This window comes from Furipterus horrens, unplaced genomic scaffold (genome assembly GCF_987537825.1).
Source record: "Furipterus horrens unplaced genomic scaffold, mFurHor1.1.pri manual_scaffold_5, whole genome shotgun sequence".
NCBI lineage: Eukaryota > Metazoa > Chordata > Mammalia > Chiroptera > Furipteridae > Furipterus > Furipterus horrens.
Window position 1 is genome coordinate 99,487,437 of NW_028327175.1, and position 26,217 is coordinate 99,513,653.

Sequence of the window (26,217 nt, forward strand, 5' to 3'; positions counted from 1 at the left end):
TGTGTCAAAGATGACTGTTAAAATTCTCCAATAGAATATTTCTTCCTTTAAATTGTAACCAATCTGGAGTCTAATGAACAAAATAAACTAACAAACAAAACAGAAACAGACTCACAGATACAGAGAACAGACTGACAGCTGTCAGAGGGGAGGGAGTTGGAGTCTGGGTAAAAAAGGTGAAGGGATTAAGGAAAGAAAAAAAAAAAAAAACAACTCACAGATACAGACAACAGTATAGTGACTGCCAGAGGGAAAATGGGTGGGGCCAGGTAGAAGAGGGTAAAGATAAATGATGAAGAAAGGAGGCTTGACTTGGGGTGGTGAACACATAATACATTATACAGATGATGTATTAATAGACTGGTACACTCGAAATATATATATATGTATATATATAATTTTTTAACCACTGTCACCCCAATAAATTCAGTAAAAATTGTAACCAGTTCTCATATTCAGCACAATTTCTTCCTTCATGAAGATCATAACACAGTCTTGGTTGACTGAGACTAGGTTTCTTCCCTCTGCTACCCAGGTTATGTGTGGAGATACAAGTTAATTATGAAGCTAAGTCCTTAAATCACGTTAAAACTACTCCAAAATTTAATAATACTGTCACATTTGTTCCTCACTTTGCTTTTTTCACATTCTTATTTGATTCTCATGATAACCTATGCGGGAGCAATGATGGTTTGTCTCCCTATTTGAGAAAGCTGAATTTCTGGTAGGTGAAATGCTTATATAAGATCAAGCAGGACTTAAATCTTCATCTCAGCCTTCTGGGTCATTGCTCTTGCCACTACCTGTATTGACTTTTAAATATAAGTGATATGGGGATTAGGCAGTTTAGGAGTAATTGCACCAGTGTTCCCCTCTGCTAGCTTGGAAAATGAAGAACTGTCCTCATACCTGTGCATTGTGCTGGAAGAAGTATTTGCCTTTGGTTCAGTACATGCCTATAATACACCTCAGTTCTTCTTGTGAGCAATAATCATTGGCCCTGTACAACTACTACTTCTGGAGGAAGCAGATCAACCACTGTTGACATGTGAGTTTGAAGGAGTATGCCCTTAGTGCTTGGACAGGTGTTGTTGGAAAATGTAGTTTGACCTCTGAATTATATGAGCAAAAGACTCTGGGAAATAACATTCTGTACAACTATAGGGGAAATTATGGAAGGCTGGCAAGAGAAACAATTTCACCAGCTTTTAATAAGCATCTATTTTTGGGTGTACTAAATGTGGATGTCAGAAGGTCTGTTGAGTCTTATTCAAGAACACTTTCCACCTTAATTTTTTTCTAGTCTCCCATCTCTAAGTAATTTTAGTTGCTGTTTCATTTTTGGATATCTTTTACTTCTAACTTTAAATATTGCTTTATTTTATAAAGTTTCCAATTTTTATGTATTTTTCTCTAAAATGAGTATGAACTCTTTGAAGTCAGAGTTCTTAAACACTATTGCCTCCGTTCTATGTTATAAGGCAAATTCTGGCTAGAAGGGAAAATATGGCCTCCAGGACTGTCAGTGTCTCTTCTTATTCTATCGTAGATGTAATATGCTTACCTTGTACTCGGAGTTTTACTGAGCTCTCACGTAATTGGAATTCTATGTTCATGGGCCGTTGTGACTGTTATGGGCAAATGGGGCAGTGAAGAATGGCAGACATGCCTATTACATAAATTTACTCTATTCATACATATGCTCCTTCTCTCCTTAGACATCACAAAGAAAGTACAAACTGAAAGATAAAATAGAGCATTAAACCAAATGCCTAGCCCTTCTGAGTATAGGGCTCTGGGTGATTGCACAAGTTGCACCACAGGAAGCTGGCTCTGAATTTAATAGGTAAGAAAGCATGGCAGAGGTATATGCCAGTGTCGATGGTCCTCTTCTTGTTTTCACATTGAGGAAATCATGGATAATTTCTTATTTTCTTTCTTTCTTTGAAGCTCGGCTTCAGAAGTAGGAAAGACTAGAACATCAATCTAGTGTGCCTTTTGCCCCTTCATCTATAAATTGCTTAAGTGTTTTCTTCTGTCTCCTTTATTCCTTGTCATGTTGGGTATGTCCTTAATAAATCAGTGTCAAGTATTATGTAATATGAACCTGAATTTTCATCTAAGTGCTGAAGTTAAAACAAAGTGCTTCTATGTTTGGTTTCTAATGTATTTGAAGTACTGGAGTATCTAAAGCATTGTTTTAAGAGAGGCTTTAAAAGTTTTAGCCCCTCCCACCTCAATTAAAAACGCATTTTCTTCTTCTGACCTGTGATTTCCAGCGAAAATTCTGGGCTTCTCGTGCCTACTGAGAAAATAGGTTCTCTTTCTCTCTCTTTTTTTTAAGTTAAGTGGTGCAATATTAACATCTATGGTCTATTATAGCCCCTACAGTGTCTGATAGGAAGTAGAAGTAGAAGATACAGTCGGGAGCATTACTATTAAATTAGTAGGACCCTCTTTGCTATTTCAATGAGAACCATGAAGTTGACTTATACATTCAGAGTTGCACTTGTTATATTCTATATTCTAAAAAGACTCTCATTTTGCTAATCAAGTGGCTCTTGCCTGCACATACTTTAAAGACAAATAATAAATGTCCCAGGACTTACAAGTTCTGAGAAGTAGCCTAACAGAGTATAGTGGTTTGACAGTGGTCTGGCTCTGGAATCAGACTGACTTCCAGTTTTCTGCAACATAGAAACTCGAGAATTTTAGACACAGCACCTTGTGGTTCTCAACCCTGATGATACATTTCAGGAACTTAAAAAAAAAATGTCCCAGCCCTGACCGTTGTGGCTCAGTTGGTTGAGCATCACCAGCAAAGCGGAAGGTTGCTAATTCAATTCCTGGTCAGGACACTCACCTGGGTTGTGGGCCTGGGCTCTGGTTGGGGAATGTGTGAGAGAGGCAACTGATCAATGTTTCTCTCATGCATTGATGTTTCTCTTCCTTTGTTTCTCCCCTCTTTTCCCTCTAACCCTCTCTCTAAAAATTAATAAACAAACTCTTAAAAAATGCCCCAGCAATTGAGTTTTAGTTGCTCTTGGATGAAGTTCAGGCATTGTTTTTCTAAAAGCTTCTTAGAAGATTCAGTAAGCAGCCAGGGTTGATATCTTTACATCTCTATTTTCTCATTCATATGATAGAAGCAGAATTCATAATATATGGGGTGTAGTGAGGACTAGGTAAATGAGCATAGCACCTGGCCAGTAATAAGTATATGTATAGTAAATATGAACTGCCGTTATTATTACCACCCTTACTGATTCTTTGCTGAGATTGGAGGCTAAATTGGCATGTATTTCTTTAGCTTAAACCATATCTTGATTTGTTAGAAATACTAAGGGGAATAGAGATGGTGCCTATCCTAAGGGAATGATTTGATCTGATTAGAATACTATACCATGAATAGCTTCTTGCCTCCCAGGTGGAGTGTGTGAGAGAGGGGCTAGAACCATCTACTTTATGTACCAGGATTGTCCCTGTAGTAGAGGAAAACATTTATTCATTCATCTAATGTTTATTGACACTTAATACCTACCAGTCCCTCTGCTAGTTGCTGTAAATGTGATAGGAGACAAGGCTCTGATCCTGGCCTCGAGAGGTTTGTAGACTGGTAAAGGGATGGAGAAGTACATGAAAACTATAATCTGAAAGAAATTAGTGTTTTGTTAAGGAAAATGGAGACCTTAAAGCTAAATAGCAGATAGCCAAGCTGAGGGTGTTTAAAGGACCAAGGAGGAATAATATTAGTGGCAGAGGAAATGATAGTTTTAAAGAGACTTGAGTTAGGAGACACTTGACATAATTGGGGAGCTTACAGTATGTTAGTAAGTGTTGAGTGTGTAGTGGGGGAGAGGGTGCAGGAAATGATGACAAGAAATGAGGTTAGAGTCATAAGCAGGGCTTATGTTATGGAAGGCCTTGTGGACCCAGGCCAAGGAGATTGGAATTGATTAGTGGATAGCCATTGAAAGTTTCGAACAAGGGAGTGACATGCTTAGACTTTCACCTAGTAACTGGATGAAAACCTGGAGACATGGACACCAATTAGGATATTGATAATGAAAGCCCAGATGAGCAGATCTGATTTAAGGTAGTAACAGGTGGGGTAACAATGAGGTAGAGATTAAGAAAGTTGAATCAATAGGAGTCACCTCTGATCCTTGCATCTATTTGATGGAGGGTATACAGGATAGACATACTGGATGTTCACTCTCAACTTAAGCTGCCCTCATTAGATTGTTCATATGAAACCCAAGGGGCTAAAAAATAAAAAGATTTATTATGTCCATTCCTGGTTTTGTTTTTGTGTAGAGCTTGGAGTATAAAAATGGTTTGTAGTTCTCTGTGTGACACAAATAGCTTGAAAAATGCCCTATCATTTATGTGTAGAAAATATTTGGAGACTTTAGGATTATTTTATTAAATATTAAATTTTAGACTTATTAAATATTGAATTTTAAGTTTTAAAAATATTTTTTCAGTGTTTATACAACAGATTTCTATCAAATGGCTACCAAGACCCAGGCATGGTATTGTGGGAGATTAGATACTATGTGGCAGTCTTCTGCAAGAGATCATATTCTAGAACTAGCAGTGATATAACTGCAAAAGCCACCTGATAGATCTGAAATTGTATGAAACTTTTACTGCAGGGATTGAAATAAGAGTTTAGTATCTTTTTCAGTAAGTGTCTGTCCAGTATCCATGAAGGTGTTGTAGCGTTGAGCTTTCCTAATGAAATGACAGGCCAGACAGACCTATTTGACAATGGATGTTGCAGTGATGGGAGGAAGTTGGATTTATGTAATTTATCTCCTGAGGAAAACATGTATTGGTGAACGAGTATTATCACATCTTCCCTTGCTTTTCTGTTTCATACAGTATCCTATTTAAATAGGCAAATCCCTGATGTTTTCTTAAAAGAAATCTTTGGGCCAATCACATAATAATACTTGGTGTGTTTGATGGCTGCCCACTAATTAGCTGGAGGTCTTGTACCTCTCTGAGGTTGTCATTACATTTTTAAAACCAAAAGATGATTCCCTGACACTTGTTCTAAATGTGGTTATTTCTTGCAGCCTAATGGTTTATTTATTTGCCCAATGCTGGGATTTGGTTTCACAGAGCACCCTTTTCTAAATCTCCCTGGATGTGTAGGCTATGATTTGTACTGTCTACAGTTACTATATCGAATCACTTAATGACATTTTGAGTGTTAAGACCTTTGAGTGTTCAAAGAAGTATAGGAAAAGGTTTTTAACTCTTCAAACTGTTTTGATTGCATAGCCCTGTTGGCAAAAACACAGAGAATAAGCACACCCCTGTTATATATGAGGTCTGTTCAGAAGGTATCCAGCCATGTAATATGAAAAATAGAAACATTTATTGAAGAAGGTGCAAGGTACAAGAAACATTGTACATGGGGCAGTGACGCCACAGTCCCTTTCACAGTAGGCACCTTGGGACAGTTCTCCCAGTTGCCATCAGCTGTCCCGTCATATTTTCCTGAATCTCATTGACAGTCTGATATCTCTTCCCTTTCAAAGGTGACTTTAGTTTTGAAAAAAGCCAGAAGTCTCTGGGTGTCAAATATGGGCTGTTAGAGGGGCTGAGTTACCTGGGTGATTTGGTGTTCTGCCAAAACAACTCTGCATGAGACATGATGTATAAGCCAATGTGTTGTCGTGATGAAGTTGCCAATCACCAGTTGCCCATAGCTGCAGCCTTATCAATCATCTGAATAGTTTGCATGGAGGTATGTTCAAGCTTAACGCAAAATATGATGCAGATTCATTGCTCTACTTAGTCATTTAGCATACAATGGCCACACAGTACACATGCTCACTCAATGGTGTCTACTGCCCCCACTGACTAGTGTAGTGAAGTTGTCATTGTTCATACATGCACATTCTGGTCCGCTCTCCTTGGCTGCCAGGTCACATCGATGTCATGCAAACTGTTCTCTTTATATTAACATTGCTGGACTTTTTCCGGACAGACCTCATATATTTTCATTAATTTTAGTTTTTCTTTCAGTTTACTCTGTGATGAATTCATTTGTGCATTTAATGATCATTTTAGCACATAAAACATATGCAAAATTAGAAACTATTAAAGAATGAGATGAAAACCACATATAAATAAACACTTTAATGTAATTTTACCTTATCGCAGTGGGACCTCTTTCAGATAGTGGTGTAGACAGAAAGTGCTAAGGGTGCTTTGGAGGGAGAAATCATTCTTAAGAAACATCGGTAGGTAGGAAATTGTGTGTGAACATAACCAGTAAGTTATGTCAGGACACGTGGGAAGATAGCATGGATCCTCTCAGTTTTATGCAAGCAGTAGGGAGCCATAGGCTTCTGACAGGAGGCATGAGATAGACGTGGACTTGCCGAAGATGACAGGACAGCATTGGGTATTGAGTAGGGGATGGGTGTGTGTGTGTGTGTGTGTGTGTGTGTGTGTGTGTGTGTGTGTGTAGAGACTGTGAGGAGACAGGTTAGGATCCTACTCCCACAGAGAGCTGAGGTGAGAAAGGCAAACAGCAGGATGATGGCACGTAGGGTGAGGAACTAGTGGATGTTTGGGGACTTCCATGTGACTAGCAACTTTCTTTTACTAAGGAGGAAGTGGCGAACAGCAATTTGTAGTAGGGAAACTCAAGATTAGCAAGGCATGGGGTGGGGGGCCTGGCCATATCCCAAAGCCTTATTATGCCCAGTTCCACCTGTGCTTTTTAAGAAAATGGTTTACCCTCCCCGCTTCTTCTAGACTAAAGAACAGGAACAAGTGCTCACATCAAGGTCAAAGCTAATTTTTCAGAAGGTAGGAAATACTTCCCCCTTCTGTTATTTATGTTCAGACGTTCTTCCCTTTCGCTTTCCTGTTGGGGGAGATAGAAGTAAAGCTATGGCCTAGGAAGCCCCTGTGAGAGCGATGGATCTGGAGACTTCCACAGATCAATCTGGCATATGAAATAAAGAAGTGCTGCATGGCTGTCTCTGAGAGGCAGAATTTCTTCCCGTGGACAGGATAGAGCTTTAATTGAATCCAGATCACATCCCATCTTATGAATATCGGTGAGTTGTACATTTTTAACTAGGAAGAACATCAATTATTTATCAGCCACGATACTAATTTACCCTGAGTATGTTCTTAGAACTGGCTGTTCATCCCCGTATGACCACCGATGTAATGCCATCATGTCTCTGTACTCAACCAAGAGTTCTGGATATTTTCTAGCCTTGTCTTTTTCTAAAGCTATTATTTTTTTAATGTGTACTAAAATATTTACTCACAGATATTCTATTGCATTGCCACCAAAAACAGGAAATGAAAGGGAGGTCTCCTATTGCTGAGGGATTCTGTTTCGCTCTTATAACTGAGGACCCTTGGGCACATCCCTTCTGGGAGTGCCGTTTGCTCCATATTGTGCTTTGGGAAATAGATTGGGACTTGTCCTGCTGTACTTTGATGCTGCTGCTTTATCTGTTATTAGCTACCATTGTGTTTCAGGATAACTCTCTGGAATTCCCAGTTTGCCTCTAGAAAATATAGATGGGTTTTTCTGTCCTTCACAGTGTTCTCCCGCCCTCTCCCGCCTCCGCCTGCAGTATAGTCATATTCTACCTATTTCTAGAGTAGTAATTGTAATGTTGGCCCATGTGGACTAACCATTGCTTAGGTCGTGACACAGATATTCTAAGTATTAACTTATTTAACTCTCACAAGACTCCTATGAGGTAAATACTGTTATTATCCCTATGTTATAGGCAAGGAAAACCTTAACTAAGTAATTTCTCTGGTGAGTTTAGTACAGGCTCTGGAGTGAAAAGCTGAGCTGAAACACCTGCCTTGCCACCTACCAATCAATAATACTCAGTCTCTTCATCCGATTGTCACTAGTGCCTCTCACAGGATTGTGGTGGGTATATGATACTGGCATGTAGTAAACTTAATGGGCATCAGCTACCACCACCCACTGTGACCATCATCACCATCACCATTATCATTACTGCTGTCACTGCTACCACCCTCATCTTCATCATTATAATCATCTATCCACAGAATCATACAAGATGCTTCAAACCTCTGCATAACACAGTCTCAAAGGATAATTTTCTTTAGATGTCAAAGAATTGTGGAGCTATATATTTCCCTTTCCTTGAAAATACAATTGCAGGAAAAGAGGAAATATTAGAAATGGTGAACCTTTTCTTAAAGCTGGAAATCAGGTCGGATATTTTCAGATAGAAAGGTAATTTTCCTCTTGGGTTCTTCTTACCACTCCTTACCTCCTCCAGGGAGAAAAGGTGAAGCTAGATGGAGTGGAGGAGTGGGTGGTTATGGTGGTGATAAAAGTAACCACCAAACATGTAGAATACCACTCCAGCATTTAATTAAGGCCTGCAGCCCTTTGTCAGCCAGAAACTCTTCTCATGGTGAGAGAGGCAGAGAGCCTTGTCACTGTCTCTAGAATTATTTGTATAATTCTGCAGCTGTTTCCTTCAGATGCTTACCACACGGGGTTGGGTTATAAAGACGTATGAGTAGAATTGCTGAGGTTCAGACACTTGTGTTCACTCTGAGAGCCACTTAGGCTGTTCTTGTACAAATGCATTAGATTATGGTTAAGCAGCTTATGGACATAAAAACACATTAGAACTTTACAGCACTCTATAAATTATAGTTTTTGCAGCATTCACAGCCACAATGGTAGGTAATTACATTCATTAATCTACTACTAAGAGCACATAAAATTGCCTCCCAAACGGTCTGTATGTGTCAGTGCTCAGCTGGGAAGGAGAGCTTTTTCCTCCTCCTCCTTTTTCCCATTTCCCTCTGTTCCATTAAACCTTGTGTAGGAAGGTTTGGAAAGGTACATTGAGGGATTCCCTGATAGAGTTCAAGAAACCTGTTTCTTTTAAGGTTAGGCTCTGTCAGAAAGCCTTGTAGGTAATCTTTTCATGTTGAACTGTATCTAGTAACGTTTTTGTATCCCTCTCTCTCTCTCTCTCTCTCTCTCTCTCTCTCTCTCTCTCTCTCTCTCTCTCTCTCTCTCTCAGAAATGAATGAACAGATGTCTCATTTGGAAAACCAGCAAAGGGGTAATGCAGTTGAAACAGGTTTATGATAGAAACAGTGGCAAATGTTTTTTCAGACCTTCTTTTTGCCTGTCTCTTAGAACAGTTTACATGGTGGCCTTTTAATGTGGATGTATCGTGAATACAGAAGGCTAAACTTCCCTGAAGTTTTCCATCTTTCCATTTCGGGTGGTGATGAGAAATACACTTTTTTTCTTTCTTCTTTTCTTAACTTTTTCTTATTTTCACTTTTCGTAAATTACAGAAGGCAGATTTGGGAGAAAATGATGGAAATGTAAATGGTGTTATTAGTCCAAAGAGCAAATTTTACTTTCTTTGCATTATTTCACAGGTTAAATAGACCAAGTGATGTGCTTATTGAGAACTGTGGAAATATTGAGTCCCGAACCACAGGATAAGTGTTAGACAGTGCTCAGACCACATCCCAGGCTCTTGCATTCATCTTGAAGGTGTTTTAATGGCATGAGCTCTACAGCCATGCCAATCTGCATTGAGGCCGGATGCTGTCTTCAAGCTATCTGACTTGCTCCAGTTAATTCATAGTAATAAAATAACTAGCCCTGATATATTCCAGAAATTGTATTAGCTTATTTAATCCTAATTGTCACTTTGTAAGTTAGGTGCCATAATAAACCCCCGTTTTATAGAAATGAGAAAACTGAGGCTTCTTAGGGTGCTGTGGTAATTAAAGTAGGTGTTATACAGCATGTCACACGGTATACTGAAAGACATTTTTAGTAAATACAGTCTTAAGGATATATGGAGAATAGATCCCACCATTAATTCTCCAGTGCCAAGTATTACCTTTTATAATGATGGACAGTTTCCCTGTGTAATGACTAAGAACACGATTGTATTAGTCAGGAAGAGGAGTTCCTCACATATCACTTATTTATTACTTTATGCTAAGAAATATCATGGGCACTTTCCATAAATTTCGTTAAACCTCATCACTGTACCCCGGTATTCCAGGAGTAGAAATGGAGGTTTAAACAGGCCGGGAGATTTGCTGAAGGTCACAAAGCCAGTCCTTAAACTCAGACCTAACTGCTACCAGAGCACCTGTGTGTGTCAGGACTAGATTGACCTAAGACAGAAGAGGAAATGAGAAATAAGTAGGACTATATAAGGACTTACTTATTAGTCCTATACAGTAGTGAAGTGCTACAGTTTTCTTAGAACAAAGTTTCTGTTGTGGGCTATAATCTAAGATTCTAACTGGATCTCTATCAATAAAGGAGTGTGAACATAAGAAGCTTTAGCTCCGTGTACTTCAAAGCAGCCCCAGCTTTTTGGGTGGGGTGCAGATTCCCCTTCTTCAGCAGGCCGGATGGCATTCTTGTTCTCTGAGGAAATAGAGAAACATTTGGGACTACCTATTTCTCTAAAATATTTTGTAAGGTAAGGTAACTGCTGAGAAGAAAACTGGTTGCTCTGGTATAAATCAGTATGCTAATCAGGGAACAACAGATTTCAGGGTGCTGTCAGCCTCAACATCTTGTTTCCAACCCAGCTCTTGCCCCTCTTGACAAAACAGCTGCCTACTGTTTATTGTAGAAATCACTGGAGCCTGCTGGCCATCACAACAGGGACAGTATCATTTGTGGGATGAAGTGTACTAAGAGTAATAGGAGAGCAAGTAGACAAGGGAAAAAAGAAAGCCTCCCTCACATATGCTGTCTGTCATCCAAGGTATAGTTTAAACCACAAATTCAATTTTTGCCCCATAACATTTCTTTACCGATCCATCTGCTCAGGCACATACCCTTCCAACCTCACACAGCAGGCCTGGCCTTTATCATTTCAGGTCCTGCAGAGCTTTCTCTCTCACTGTGGTATTGATGTCAGTTCTAACAGCTGTCATGTATATCGATTCCTCTACTGATTATGAGTGTACATGTTGTTGCCAGTTTGTTTAGCCAGTGGTTACCTTTCATAGGCTATGATAGCGAGTTCACCTTTATGAATATAATTTGCTGAGCTTGTGGTGGCATCAATAAATCCTCCCAGGATGAGTGGAAAACCAGATAACACTTTCCGGTTCCTTTCCTCATGAGGCCAAAGGCCAATGTCACACCTCATGCTTCTGTGTGAGAGGAGAAATTGTTTAAAGTATGCAACTTGCAGACTAGTTTCCGAGATACTCGTATGCCTATGAGGATGTATAGGCAGGCCTGTGTTAGGAATGGGCAGAATGGGGTATGTATTTAGAAACTCAAAACACTGAGTTAACTGGACAGCTCTGATAGGTAAATTAAGGTGCTGCTTCTTGAAAATGAGAGAACATTTTCAGAAGGGACTCTCCATTCTCTCAGCAATCTTTGTGGCCTGTGGTTTTATATGGCAGTCATTTTCTGAAATCAGACATCCCTATTACCTATTAGGTAAACACAGAAAACATAGATTATAAGTTAAAAGTATTGACAGCATTTCAAGTGCTATCAGAGAACATTTAATTCAGTTTAATTTTGTGATAAATCTTCTGTTTAATCCTTTGGTTACTCTATACTCATGTCTCTATTGATCTTTTCTGAATGACTGCCTGCAGCTTAATAAACTTTGTCATTAACTCAGAGCTTCTAAAGGGAGAGATTGATTTCATTATTAAATCTGATAGATTCAGTAAGTATCTAAATATCACTAAATCAATCTATAGGCAGCTTTGGTATACAACAAACCTGAAGCTTGTTGAAGAAGTTGGTTAAAAATTTGGCATCTTTGCATGACATAATTACCTCAGACTTAGCATCTGATTCCTTATGCAAACTGACACCGCCTTTCATTTCTTAAAGCAATGTAGTAGCCAATGGAAAGGACAGCGTCTTTTCCTTTCTAATTTACTCTCATTACTGAAATACTTTGGGGAGTTTATCTGGTTGGTTTCTGAGGTCAGTGGGTACATCTTAAGCTCACTTTTATGTTTTGTGTAAACCTGCAGGATAGTTTATTTTATTTTGACCCATATGATGCTAAAGGAAAGACAATCCTTCTGGATAAAACCTGAAATAGAAGAGCGGGGTTGATGGGAAAGAGAGGAAGGGAGTATGCAGAGTCATAGTCTAGAACTGTTTGAAAAAGCTCCAAGACATGGAAAACTTTCCATGAAACCCATATAAGTGCCTCACTTAGTGATAGCACATTTGCAATATGCACTAAACAGGAATTTCTACTTCTTGCACCTGTGGGTATTTATAGCTGTTGTCATTATTCATTAATATTGATTGAGCCACATAAGCAGAACTTGTGAAATTCAGGGTCTGGAACGCTTATATAGCTTATTTTTTTAAGGTCAGAAAGGTGTAATTTTCTGCCACTTTTCACCCCTGAAATAAAATGGCGAAGATTGTCAATTTTAGAGAAAAGCCAAAGCTTTGATTTCTGTCTAGATTTTTATTTCCAATCTAAATCCTCCAGAAAGATTTTAGGTATTTGACATAAGAGGCATCGCCTTGCTCTAATTATGCTTTGGAGGGGAAATGGCGGTGAATAAAAGGATTTTATAATGAGAATACTAAGCTATAATTCAAAATTTTTTTCTAGGAAAAGGTCATAATCCTGACACTTAACAAATAAGCCTGTAATGGCCTGGTGTTGGGGAATGCAAGCAGAATTAGAGCCATAGTATGTTGTCAATTGCTGATTGTCTGGCTTTGGAAAGTCACTTGTTTACGAAGCCTCAGTTACTCAACTCTTAAGTTATTATACAAATATTAGTATTTATGAAAAATCATAAATTAGTCTTTGCTTTATATTCAGAAGTGATCTGACCCATCAGCAAATCATGTCTTATTTCTCTAATCAAAACCAAGTTGGAACAGAGAAGTTGAAAGATGCTTATATAAAAGAGAAATCTCAGAGATATATTTAAAGGTATGGAAAGTATGATCAGGAAGAAAACTTCTGCTGAATTAAGGAACTCTTAAGCTACATTTGTTGAGCATTTTGTATGAGCTAAATAGTTTGCCAGGACAATAACTAATATTAGAGAGGTTGAAGGAACTGAGGAGTTCGACCCATGGAGGACCCTCACTTACAGCTATTGTAATAGATTGGTCTCTGTCTTTGAGAAACCAATTACAACTAGTTTGAGAAAGGGTGTAACAATTATTCGTATAGTTTGAGGAAGAGCCAGAGCCAGAAGGACTTGTTAGTGGTCTTCCTTTTTGCTCCCATTTGTAGGATTCTGAAATTACACCTGCCCCTGCCCCAGCTTTTGAGGAAGATAAAGGGAAAGAAGGAGGATCAAAACTGGTATAGCATGGCAGAGAGGAATTGAGGACTCTTCTGTGGCTCGGAATCCCAATCTTTATCTCCTGTGGTTAATTTAATTTCTCTCTGTTAGAAAAGTGAAATGAATGGACATACTATATCTTTTCTCAAGTAAATTAAAGATTCACTTAGGGCCAGATATCCATATTTTAGGTTGGATTCCTGGTACATACATCATCTTCTCTAGTTTTCCCCTATAGTCACAGTGCAAGCCCAGAGAAGGTAGCAATTCCCAAATGAAAGCTAGAATACCCCTCTCTTCCAGGACCTCCTTCAGGACAGGGTAGTAACTAACTATTCAGCCCACGCCACTTACAGTAACTACAACAGTATTGGTAAGCTAGTACTGAAATAGTTGTAGAGACATTGGTCATTTAAAATGAAGATGTGGTAGTATATGGGTACCTGGGGAAGGGAAGAAGTTGGAAACATTTTAAGGGAAGAAAAACAAAGTTTGTACCTTATTACTAATGTAGATCAAATATCTGGCTATGAAGAGGGTTTTATTGGTCAGTCAGGATCCTTGTCTAGAATATCTGGATAATATATCAGTCGTTTTTTATTTTTCTATGAATAGGGAAGTATTGAGACCCAGTAAATGGTAAGTTGGCATTAGTATCAAGTCACAATAATGACAATGCCTGACATTTTCTCAGTCAGTCTTCTTTATTGTTCTGTCTTCTCTTGGACTTAATAAAATGATTTATGATACCGCCTGAAGCATCTGTTCTCCCCTTGTTTTGTATTTAGGGGAATAATAGTGGTTTTGCCAAGATGAATGAGGGGCTATAATTAGAAAAGTTTAAAAGCTCTTCCAAGAAAGGAAGAGAGATGGGAGCAGTCCAGTTCATAGCATGGTGGAACAACCTCTGGAGAGAGAGGAACATCCATGGCATTCTCATTTCTCTAATTCATTTATTCAAAAGCAGCGTAGTGTGTGCCTCATACAGTGCTCTCTGCTAGGAATTCAAGGATGATGGTGATGGAGCTAAACCCAAGTATTGCGGTGAATATCCAATTACTAATTATTTTGCTACAGTGTAATAAGTACATTAATTAACTACTTTCCCATCTTTTGTATGGAATGCCTAATCAAAAAGTGAATATTGGCTAATTAAAAAGGGATATCGGAATTACACATCCCCTCAAACGCGTGTGTGACTTTAATGGATTAGGTCTGAGTGGATGAAAAAGCAACAGAAACATGGGTGCTCTGCTCACTTCTCTCTTGAGGTAGCAAAACAGACCCCTGCCCCAGCTTTGAAAGGCCTGAGAATTGCTTGGTGCTGCTCCCTTTCTCTTCTGGCTTCCATTGTGTCCTCCTCTCTGGTGTGGGTTCCTTTCACTCCCCCTTTGTGTACGTTAGTGCCCTAAAGCCCTTGCTGATGAGATTTTCTGCCACAGTCATGCTTTGCTCAGCATTCAGAATGTTGCTGTTACGGAGTTAATTTTTTTAAGGTTTCCTTTTCGTCATGCTGTATTTCTCAGATTATCTGGAGGGACTGTAATCCAATTTTAGGAATCCTTCAGGGCTAAGAGCCTAAACTGTTTTAAGCAATGGCATCTGGTTGCCAGGGACTCAACCACTTTGAGCGTGTTAAAGTCTAACAGCAGCCAGCTCTCAATTATCTATGGGAATGAGAGACTGCTGGGACGTTTTCAGTTCGCAGTGTGCAGAAATCTGAGGCTGATAGTTGTGATCCCATCCGATAGCTGAATTGAGCCAGTTTTGTGTTTCTTTTCTTTTTTTGCTCCTCCCTTCTAACAGTGACACCGTACCTTTGACAGATGATTTTATATACAGAATTTGTCTGTACTTGATCTCAGTCTCTCTCTTTAACCTTTTTTTCTTCTCTCCATTTGGATTCTCTTATGTCATATGTATCAGATATTGAGTATATTTGATTAAACTGCATCAACTTTTTTTTTGCATTGAGAACAGTAAAAGAATTGTTTTGTTTGTTTGCTTTTTGATTAGTGTTTATGAGAAAGGTTGTGATAAAACAGTAACCAGGATATTTGGAAAAAAGATAGGAAAACTTTATAAAAGGTTAGCATCTGAATAACTGAGAACTGACTGTTAGAAATGAAGAAAATAAATCATCAATGTGAACTCGTCACTGAAAATGTGTAGATCTTGTGCACTGCTCCTCGGTCTGACGGCCACATTAATGTTTACAGCTGAGTTTGCTCCAGTGGAAAGTTTGTATCTACATGTGGGCTAAGTCAGAGTGTGGTCATCCCTTTGTTTCAGAAATCTGAAAAATGAGTTTCTTTTGATAGATGCTGAATGTAATCTTGTTATTGGTAATGATGTCATGCCAGTTGTGCATGATGGCAAAGGTTGCCATTTTAAAAATAGCTCTTTTGATGTGTATTTGACATATTAGTAAACCGCACAAATTAAAAGAGTAAAATTTGATCAGTTTTGACATGTGTATATACCCATGAAACCATTGCCACAATCGAGACAATGACTATGTCCATCACCCCAAAAGTTTTCTCATATCCCTCTATAATCTTCCTGTCTCTCTCAGGGAACCACTAATCTGCTTTTCCTTACTATTGATTATTTTATGTTTCCTAGAATTTTATATAAATTGAATCATCCAGACTGTTGTTTTTTGTCTGATTTCTTTTACTGAACATGATTATTTTGAGATTTATTCATGTTATAGTGTGTATCAGTTGGTTATTTTTATTGTTGAGTATATTGGATTGAGTGAATCTGTTGGGATATATTTGAGTTCCCAGTTTTAGGCTACAATAAATAAAAAAAGATGACATAGACAATTCATGTGCAGATCTTTCTGTGGACAGGTACTTATATTTGTTTAGGGAACTACATAGCAGGAGAATGGTTGGGTCATATGGTAAGTGCACTTAGAACTTTTTAAAACAATGGCCAAACTGTTTTTCAAGGTGGCTGTACTATTCCACATTCCTTCCAGTAGTGTATGAAATTCCCTCTACATCCTTGCCCACCCTTGGTGTGGTCATTTTTTTTTTTTTCACTTTAGCCATGTATGTAGTGATATCTCATTGTGGTTTTAATTTGCATTTCCATAATGATTGCTGATGTTAAGCATCTTTTTATGAGTTTATCTGCCATTCATATGTCTCACTTAGTTAAATGCCTGTTTAAATCTTTTGTCAATTTAAAAAATTGGTTTGTTTTCTTTTTATGTAGTTTTGATAATTAAAAAAAGTATTCTAGATATAAACTTTTTTCAGATATGCGATTTATAATATTTTTCAATTCAGTGGCTTATGCTTCATTTTTTAAGTGTCTTTTGAAGAGCAGAAGTTTTAATTTTTAATAGTGTAATTTATCAATTTGTTTTTTATGGATTGTGATTTTGGTATCATATCTAAAATATCTTTGCCTAACACAAGGTTACAGAAGGTTTCTTATATATTCTCCTACAGGTTTTATAGTTTTAGGTTTATGATATATTTTGAGTTAATTTTTTAAAATTACTTTGAGACATAGATAAAAGTATTCTTTATTTTTGCATATGGATAGCTACCTGTTCCCTCAACACTTATTAAAAAGATTATTATTTCGCCCCAGAATTGCTTTTGTACTTTTATTGAAAACCAGTTGTTCATATATATATATGTGGGTCTGCTTCTGGACTCTCTTTTGTTGTGATGATTGATTTAAAAAAAATCTTTATGCCAATACAGGACTGCAATTTTAATGCAGTGTGAGGGTAGCAGCAGAGTACACTTTCGTTGCTCCATACCTAACCCACTTCAGTATTATAGCAGCACACTGATTTTCATGTTACCCTCATTAAGCAGCCTGAGTTCAGGGATCCTTTCTTAGGTATTTTTAACAGGTGACAAATTGGCACACAGTTGGTATAATTTGATTATTGTTTTTAAAAACTTTGAACATAAGGGATTAATTTTTGAATGCCACATTGGTTATTTTACTTGTGAATTCTTTATAGTCTCCTCTATTTACTAAAAAGTTTAGTCCTGAAAGCCTGTTAATAAGTCCATTTGTTTAAAAGTTCAAAGTTGGGGACCGTCGTCGTCGGCAGCCGTCCGTCTCGAGAGACGATGGTGTAGCTTCTTAAGAGTCTATCTGCACCGCCGAGAATGGCTGTGCAGTCCGACTCGGGAGTGACACGGTATCTGTCTCCTCCCGTGTTGAATCGACATCTTGCGATGACGCTGGAGTGTCCTCTCCAGTGAAGCTGAAGCTACAGAGCCTGGGCGGGGTGATATGGAGGGTCTGCTGTTGCCCATGCAGCAGACCCCCCCTCTCTTCGCAGCTGAAGGATCCAAGGGAAAGACGGAGTCAATACAGCTTGGCTTCAGGTGCGTCGCAGGAGTTGCCGGTATTGACTACAATGTCAAACCGCCTTAGGGACTCCGGCTCCGGATTTTCTGTCGGGGTTTACTCCCTTAGCCTTTCCCCTGAAGAGGTATGCCGCAAGGCAGCGGAGGTTTTTTGGAATCAGAGTTTTCCTTCTCTGATGTGCCCTGACTGGAAGATCGAACCAGCGACACTTAGCTCGCAGGCCGACGCTCAATCCACTGAGCCAAACCAGCCAGGGTCAAAGTTGGGGACCAATGTGAACATATCCATGTAAGTTTTAAGTTTTAAAAGAGCTGTATTGTGAACCTGAAATCTATAATTTTGTTAACCAGTGTCACCCCAGTAAATTCAATAGAAAGGAGAAAAAGATCTGTATGTTTGTTTCTTTGCTAATTTTTTACTTCTTATGTTCACTGTAAACCCTTTCACTTCTTCTGCATTTGAGAGGTTATGGAATCAATGTTTGTAGAAGCTTTCAAAAGCAAGTACAAATGTAATATAATAAAACCAACAAAGGACTTGACAGACTAAAATGACAGCACACAGCCATTAATGTCTTTTGATGGTGACAGGCAAAGCATTTTCCCTGTCCCTCCTGGCTTCTTTATTATTTTTGATGCACGTCCCTAAGATCAGATAACTAACTTAAGAGGTTCTGTTTAAATTGCACCCTGCTTTGACAGTAGACGTACACAGGGGCACTTGCAGGAACCCATATCACAGATGCTTTGTAAGTGATGGGCTGCCCTTGGATTTGTTTGGTTGGAATATCAGATGGAGATTTTCTTTCTAAAACCTATTTCATGCAAGGCAGGCAAATCATGCCCTCATTTTTTGTTGTCTCTGGCTTCATCTGTAATCACCAAATGGAGCCCTGCAGCTCACATAGTATTTGATCTGCAATTTGTTGCTCTTCCCAGTTTTCACAACACTGAACCATCTCATTTTGAAATTCAGGAATAGCAGAGGAAATCTTTGGTGGAAGATTATAATTTGGGATAAGGGAAAGTCTACAGCAAGATCACCTATTTTGAGGAAGGCTGAGTGTTGAAGGAAATTGTTTGGCTAGTTGGTCTCTGAGCCTCTCAGCGTATGTGCTGCTGTGACCCTGTCCTCCATCACCAATGACCTAAAAATCACATAATTTCAGCTGTTTACGAAACCTGTTTCCATATGTTGTTGTGTATGGCTTGTGCACTTACCCCCTCTATTGCCAGCAAATATGTATAAATCTTTTTACTTCACAGCCAGACTTCTGTTGTTGGCCGGCTGGCTTTTTTATTTTCTTGCTTCTATGGTGATTGTCAAATGAACGCCTTAAAGCATTTTTTTCTGATCTCTTTCTTATCCTTTTGCCCTCCTTCTCTTTCCTCCCAATGCTTGTTTGATAAATGCTGTCCTTCCCAAGTCCTCTTTGTTTTCGTAGAGCACTGCAGATAACTCTGATTGACATTAATTTTCGTTGAGAATCACTAGCCTAGATCATGGTAGACTAATAAATTATCATGCCTTTGAAAATTGTCATTTATTGATCCTAAGAAGTTATTTTATACAGTTTTACTCCCCATATTGTAGCATTATTTTATAGACTGCCCATGTTTCTTAAAGGAGATTTTTAAATTAATTGCTAATAGTTTGCTGGTAATGAGTTTGTGGATTTATATATACACATATTCATGTATGTAATTGTGTGCATAGCTCTTTAGAATATTAAAGACTGATTGGTTTATAATCAATCTGTTTGTCTTTAATTCTCATTGTTTATATTATACAGTTTTTGTCATTTTTTTTTTGTTCCAAGACAATTAATGAAAAGTTAAATGATTATTTTAATGTATACATAGCAGTCAGTAAATATTTATAGAGGGAATAAAGAAACAGTGGCCTGGTTTATTCGGGAATTGTACTAAAGGGCCTATATAGTAATTTGTAAATAAAACTATATCTTTGAAAGAATAAGATAATTTTTAGTCTTTGAAAATATAAACCTCTTACATAACAGAAACTTTTAAAATACTTAATTTCTTCTCTACCTCTTAAGCTATCACTTCTGCACACACTTTGTTCCAGTCTCTCTTTCACTCTTTCCCCTACACACCCTCCAGAGATAAAAATCTCAATACTAATTGGAACTAGGATGATTGTACTGCTGCTGCTTAGACTTCAGCAGGTCTCTTACGAGCTAATGTCACGGCATGGGGTCTCTTTGCTCTGTGTAGCTTTTCTGCAGTGCAGTGAGATTCCTTGATTAATATGCTACATGAAAATAAAATGAATTTGGAAAAATTATACCATACTCTCATAAATATTCATTCACATTTGTATGGAATTGCACATAATTTTCAATATATTTTAGAGCACCTTTGGTATGAAAGATTTGGTCTCCAAAGAGAATGGCATAATTTTTTAAAAAGCACTGTTGATAGATCATTAAATATCACTTGTTTATTAATCTGACAATCTACATGCATATGATATAGAGCAGTAGGTAGGTTGTATGACAAAAAGAGTTTTTTATCCTTCCCTGTGTGGAGTTTATATATGATTCTTGGAAGTATTGCAATTTAATCATTATATAGAAGCAGTCCATGATGGAACTCACCTGGTTACTTCTGGTAGCATTGCCATTATACCTGAGTTCCTTTTCATGATAGCTGAGTATCATGATTACATGTAAGACTAAACATTGAATAGTTTGAGCTTAGTAGATGTCTGACATAGCTGACTGGTAGTGCAGACTGGACAAAGGAATAAATGTAGCAGACTTTATTGAGTATTTACCATGTGTTAGGTAGCGTACAAGGTTCTCAGACAATGACTATGTGCACTTGGCTTTTTTTTTTTAACACAGATTTTATTTATTTTTAGAGGAGAAGGGAATGAGAAAAGAGAGGGAGAGAAACATCAATATATGGTTGTCTCTTGTATGTCCCCAACTGAGGACCTGGCCTGCTACCCAGGCATGGGTCCTGACTGGAAATCAAACTGGCAATCCTTTGGTTTGTAGGCTGGCGCTCAATCCACTGAGCCACACCAGCCAGGGCTGCACTTGCTTCCATCTCAGCTTGTCCCCTAAACACTTCTCACCACATCCTCATTGCCTCAGGGGAGCTGCTGCTTCAGTGGCAGAGGGTGAATCATCTGTAGTGATAGCAGCTAAAAGTTAGACCAGAGGTACTCATTTGCCTTATATGATTGCTACCTTTTATATCTTTTTGGTACAAGGACAAGGCTTTTCTCCTTTTTAGGGGCTTCTTGCTATTTTCTATGATCCTTCTTGTGTGTCACCAGTGCTTGCTAGGCTTCTTGATTTCCTGCTTCAGTCAGCTTTTCTAACTTGCTTCACTCAATGTTAGAGGCAGCTTGGGATATTATGAAGTAATTATTGTAATTTGTAGGTTTGGCTACTTTAATTAGTTGTCTCATTTATTTATCTAGCTAGAATAAATACATATTCCACTTATTTGCATGATACTGTATGTGAAGCGCTGGGGTTAATGAGATGAATGATACTTAGTCCCTGCCCTCATTCTCTCATAAGATCATGCTACCAGCTGCCTCAGGGCCTTTGCACAAGATGTTCTCTCTGCTCAGACATTCAAATCTAGGTCAAATGGCAGTCATTTCTTCATCCACAACTCCTTCCTCTGGGCTAGACCATTTATCCCAGTTTTAGTACCTTTTACCTTTCCTTTAGAGCAGTTACTTCAGTTTGCAATTATATAATTGTGTGATTAGATTAGTATTTGTCCCCTAAAATCTAAGCTTCATGAGGCAGGGATTTTTTCCCCCTACACAATTGTTTTCTTAGCACTATAGAACAGTGATAAGTTTGTACTTAGTATATAGTAGGTGCACAAAAAATATCTGTTGAATGAGTTCAAGCCTGAGAACATTGCTTTTGCCTTGCATAAAGGTTTTCCTGAGTAGGCAGCACTGCAAAAAGTCCTTAAACTAGAAAAGGGAGAGTTGTGGAAGGGAGGGCTATTGAGGCCAAGGCAAAGCAGACATAAAGGTCCAAGGTCCCAGCTGATGGCTGTGGCTTAGAATAGATAACTGCCTCAAGAGTATTGGCTATGAAGGAGAGGGAAAGAGTGGTATTTTAAGGAGAAATGAGTAAAGGGAAATCTTGTTTTGGTTTTATTATATTTTTAAATGCACATTTAAGACCAGAGACACTGAGAAATTATGTGGAGATGAGGCTCCATGAAGGAGCACTTTCAGTGTAAGGAGGATCAGATCTACTCTACAAATCATAGAGTGCCAAATCCTTTTAATTTTAGTGCTTAATGTGACAACATTTCTCAGGGATCAAAGGACATTCACATGTATTGAATCGGTTATATCTGAGTCCATTTCACATATGGGCTCAGATTTACAGTGACTTACCAAGTCTCATTAATACCAAGTCTCATAATGACTAATGTCAGCATCAGGGTTTGAACCCATGTCTTTTGGGATCTCAGTATGTTCTGAGCTGCCTGTAGGCACATAACTCCACTAGGCTATGTGGCCTGAAATTCTTGTCTGTAGTTTTTACAGATGCTACTTTCTATTCCAGATCATCCATTAACCCTTCTCCTACCCTTTCCCCCATCCCAGACACACACAGGAGTAAATGAAAAGTTGCTTTAGATATTGGTGATAATATTTTGCAAAGAGGATGAGAATTAAGGATGCTCAGAGGAATTTGTGGTAAAAATATAATGCCTTAGGGAAACATTTTAATGGTATAAATTGACAATTTCTTTCTTGTTGGCTTACATCCACCTGGCCCTGATATGTTCAGTCTTATGCTGCTGTTTTTGAATAGTGCATGCACTTGGTATCCTTTTTCGAAACATAATTGGTGTACCATCTCAGGACATGAGTGTATTCCACCTCCTCAGAGAATATTGTGTGCTGGACCCAGCACAGAATCAAATGGAAAGCCGCTGTCCCATGTGGCATTGTAATCACATTTACGGACACGTTCTTTGTGCTTAGTTGAGTTTTCTGCTCAACAAGAATAGGAAGGATACATTTGTGATGGCATTAGGGATTCAGAACAATTGAGAGCCATGTTTGTTAGTTTTAGGTATTCTCATCCCACTTATCTATCCTTCCTACCTTCCCTTTTAGTAACTCCAGTTAGCGTATATTTTTATTGTGACCTTAGATACCTGTATAAACACCATTTCCCTTTCCTTCTTCCTACAGAAAGATGTAGCACTTAAGCCTCAGGAACGTGTGGAGAAACGCCAGACCCCTCTGACCAAGAAGAAACGAGAAGCACTTACCAATGGCTTGTCCTTTCATTCCAAGAAGAGCCGACTCAGCCACCCACATCACTACAGCTCAGATCGAGAAAATGACCGCAATCTCTGCCAGCACCTTGGGAAGAGGAAGAAAATGCCAAAGGGACTCAGACAGGTAGGAAGCCTGGCTTTGCTCTTTTCTATAGCTGAAAAAGTCCCTCCCCTTCCCCCTTAAGCACCTGTTCTTCTGTGGTTCTTCCTAACAGGTGGAGAAGATAAACTTGTGGGATGCTGGAAGGCTTCCCTGCAGAGCTTTGTGCTGACTTCTAAAAGAATATACCAAACCAAGCTCATTGTTTTGTATTATGATTTGAAACTTCAGCACGGTACCCTTTTAGTCAGATGTGCTCCGTGTAACAAAGCTTGATGCTACTGCTGTTGGCATTTAGGGAAGACTGACTGAAGTCTTGACAGTAGTCAAGGTAGACTGCCTGGTAGGGGAGAGATCATTATAATTAGGACAAACAGAAAAGGCAGATTGATCACATACACTGTGTATCTAAAGGTTCGGAGTTCCTAAAAATGGTCATATCTACATGTGAGCAGTGCCTTGTAGAGGTTTAGATCTTCATGGGAAGCTTTGTTATTGTGGCATGTGGAAGAACAGTGGCAAAGAAATGAATTTGTCTTTCGGTTCCTTAGTTGCTCTCTGTAGCTCATAATTCATGACTATCTTTCTGATCTTATAACTGTATGAAAGTCTGGTAGTGGGGCTTACTGGTCTGTTAATAATTAGGTTTCAACGATCCACAAGAAAATAAAGCTCTTGGTATTTGGAGAGCCTTTTTGCCTGTGGAAATCCCCACATGAGATAGATTAATAATGAGAAATGAAGCTGTTTACAGCAGCTTTTCTGCACAAATCCAGAGGCTTTCGTGCCTGCTGAGTTACCTGTGTCCTGGGTGTGTTTTGTTTGTTTTTGGTGGGACCTCTGGGTGGGGATGACTATTACTTAAAGGAAAAAGAAGAAGGGAATGCATTTGACAGAGCAGGTGCTCTAATTAGAAGCTGAACAGGTAATTTCTAGTTTGTACATGTTTTTCTGCAGAGGGAAAATATCTGGGATTTACAAAGCAGCAGTTCCAAAACCTCACAAGTAATTAGAATCATATCCTAACCCTTTAAACACAAATTTCTGGCCCCTCCCTCAGACTTAATGAATTAGAATCTCTAGGGGTTGAAGCAAAGATATTTGTAGTCTTAGAAAGTTCCTGTGGTCAGGCCAGTTTGGAAGTAATTCTTGTAAAACTGCAGGATTATATTTTTGGTGCTAATTTTTAGTTCAAAGATTGGAGGGACCAAAAGCTTCAATAAGATCTAGTGGATAGTTTGGGGGTCAGAGTTCAACCTGATGGGTAATAAAGGATATACTCCTGAGAAGACATCTATAGTGATGGATTTCAGCATCGACTCAAAAGGATTTCAGGAAGGGTCCCCAAATATGACACACAGGGCAGTTTTTCTAAAGGTACATGTGTCCTGAAATGAAATGCCAAGTTGCAGTTATATTAGTAACTATTGACATTTATCTAATGAATGCCATGTTATAGTCATTCAGTGAGAGGGTTTGTATGTTGCAATCTGTAATTCTCACAGCGATCATAGCTAGTAGGTAATATGATTACAGATGGGGAAGCTGGGGCTCAAAGAGATACAGTGACTTGTCTCAGGCCACTTAGCAGTGAGGGACAGAGCCAAGGTTTAGATTCAGATTCCTTTGGCTTGCTCATTGTCTCTGTATGTTCTCCCTTTCTTGATTGAGAAGAGGACTGGGCATGAAGAGAAAGAGAACTCCAGGTCATAGAATGTAGGGGATCTCTATATATTTCTAGAAACTACAATACTTGAGTAGTTTGGTCAGAGGCAGTGTTTTGGTCATAGAAATGCCCTGTAAAGGCACAAGAAGAAACTGGATAAAATACCAAGTTCAGAAAGCAGGGAAAGCTGGAAAGTTTGAAAGCAAGTACATTTGGATGAAGGTTTATATTTTTATTAAATTTTTGTTTTTGGACAGAGTGTGAGATGGGGGAAGAAGGGCTAAGTTCCATAAACAATGATGTTCCTGCGGTATTTATGACTCCCAACTCATGCCTTTCTGTGTGAGATATGTGAGAAAAGTAATTTTTCCCAGTGGAGAGAGGTTGCAGTGTAACTACCACCTCCTCCCCAGACCCTTCCTCCCAACAGGTAAGCCAAAGATTGTTACCCTTTCAGGCAAGAAACCAATTTAATTCTGAGACTACACTAAGCTGTGGCTCCTCATCCTTGACGTTCTTATTCCCAGACCTGACTGTTCTATTCTCTGTTCTCACAGTTCTTCTTTTTGTTTGCCTTCTGGTGAAAGACTTTATGATCATAAAAGAAGGCTAGGACAGTATGTCTCAAATTTGAGAGGCTTTTGGTTCTAATGATAAGCCTTCTGGTACTAGTGGTATTTGAAATTAAACCTATCCTTGCTTAAGGTAAAATATTTGAAATGCAATTATATTGACTTGTATTTTGGCCTATGTATGGCTTTAAAACAATTGATGTTTTCTTATCTTCAATGTTCATGCCAAAATATATTATCCAAATTGTGTTATTTTTCTAATAAGAAGGGAAGCAGAAGTTGATAATTGAGATAAAACTTTTATTTGCAGTATTCCTAGAATCACATGTGCTGCTATGAAACCCTGAACAAATCACCGTCTGTTGCTGCCCATCTATAAAATGAGAGGTTTCTTGGCCCCTTCCTCTGTGTTCCACGGTTCTTTAAAATTATGGCGCACACACGCGCACACACACTCTCTCTCTCTCTCTCTCTCTCTCTCTCTCTCTCTCTGTCTCTGTCTCTGTCTCTCTCTCTCTCTCTCTCTGCTGTTGAGGTCTGAAAAGGAAGACCATACTAGCTCTGAAGGTAATTTAGTTTTAGAGTCTGATTGGTTCTGTGAAGACATTTAAAGGATGGAGCAAGATGCATTCCTAGTCGGAGAGAGAGGCATGACTGGTTGTGTGTCAGCACAGACAAGTGCCATCTGTTGTGTGATCACTGGTAAAAGGTGACATGTGAGTGTTGAATGGCCACAGTCTGTGTTCAGAAACCTGTGCTAAGGATATTTGCAAATGCTTTTCTATCATGATAGATGCCTGCACATATTAGCTTTACTTTATTTTCGTGCCTTCGGTCTTACTAGATAAAGTAACTGAATCTGACCATGTTAGCTGG

General features: G+C 38.7%; 1 protein-coding gene across 4 annotated transcripts in view; it reads left to right on the forward strand.

The window, feature by feature from the left end:
• AUTS2 (activator of transcription and developmental regulator AUTS2) overlaps positions 1-26,217 on the forward strand; it is a 1,178,499-nt gene that overhangs the window by 286,158 nt on the left and 866,124 nt on the right. For all 4 annotated transcript variants that reach the window (XM_090276907.1, XM_090276909.1, XM_090276908.1 and 1 more), the window contains exon 2: positions 22,915-23,127. In XM_090276907.1, coding sequence (XP_090133033.1) covers positions 22,915-23,127 — 213 coding nt within the window. The remainder of the gene's footprint in view (positions 1-22,914; positions 23,128-26,217) is intronic.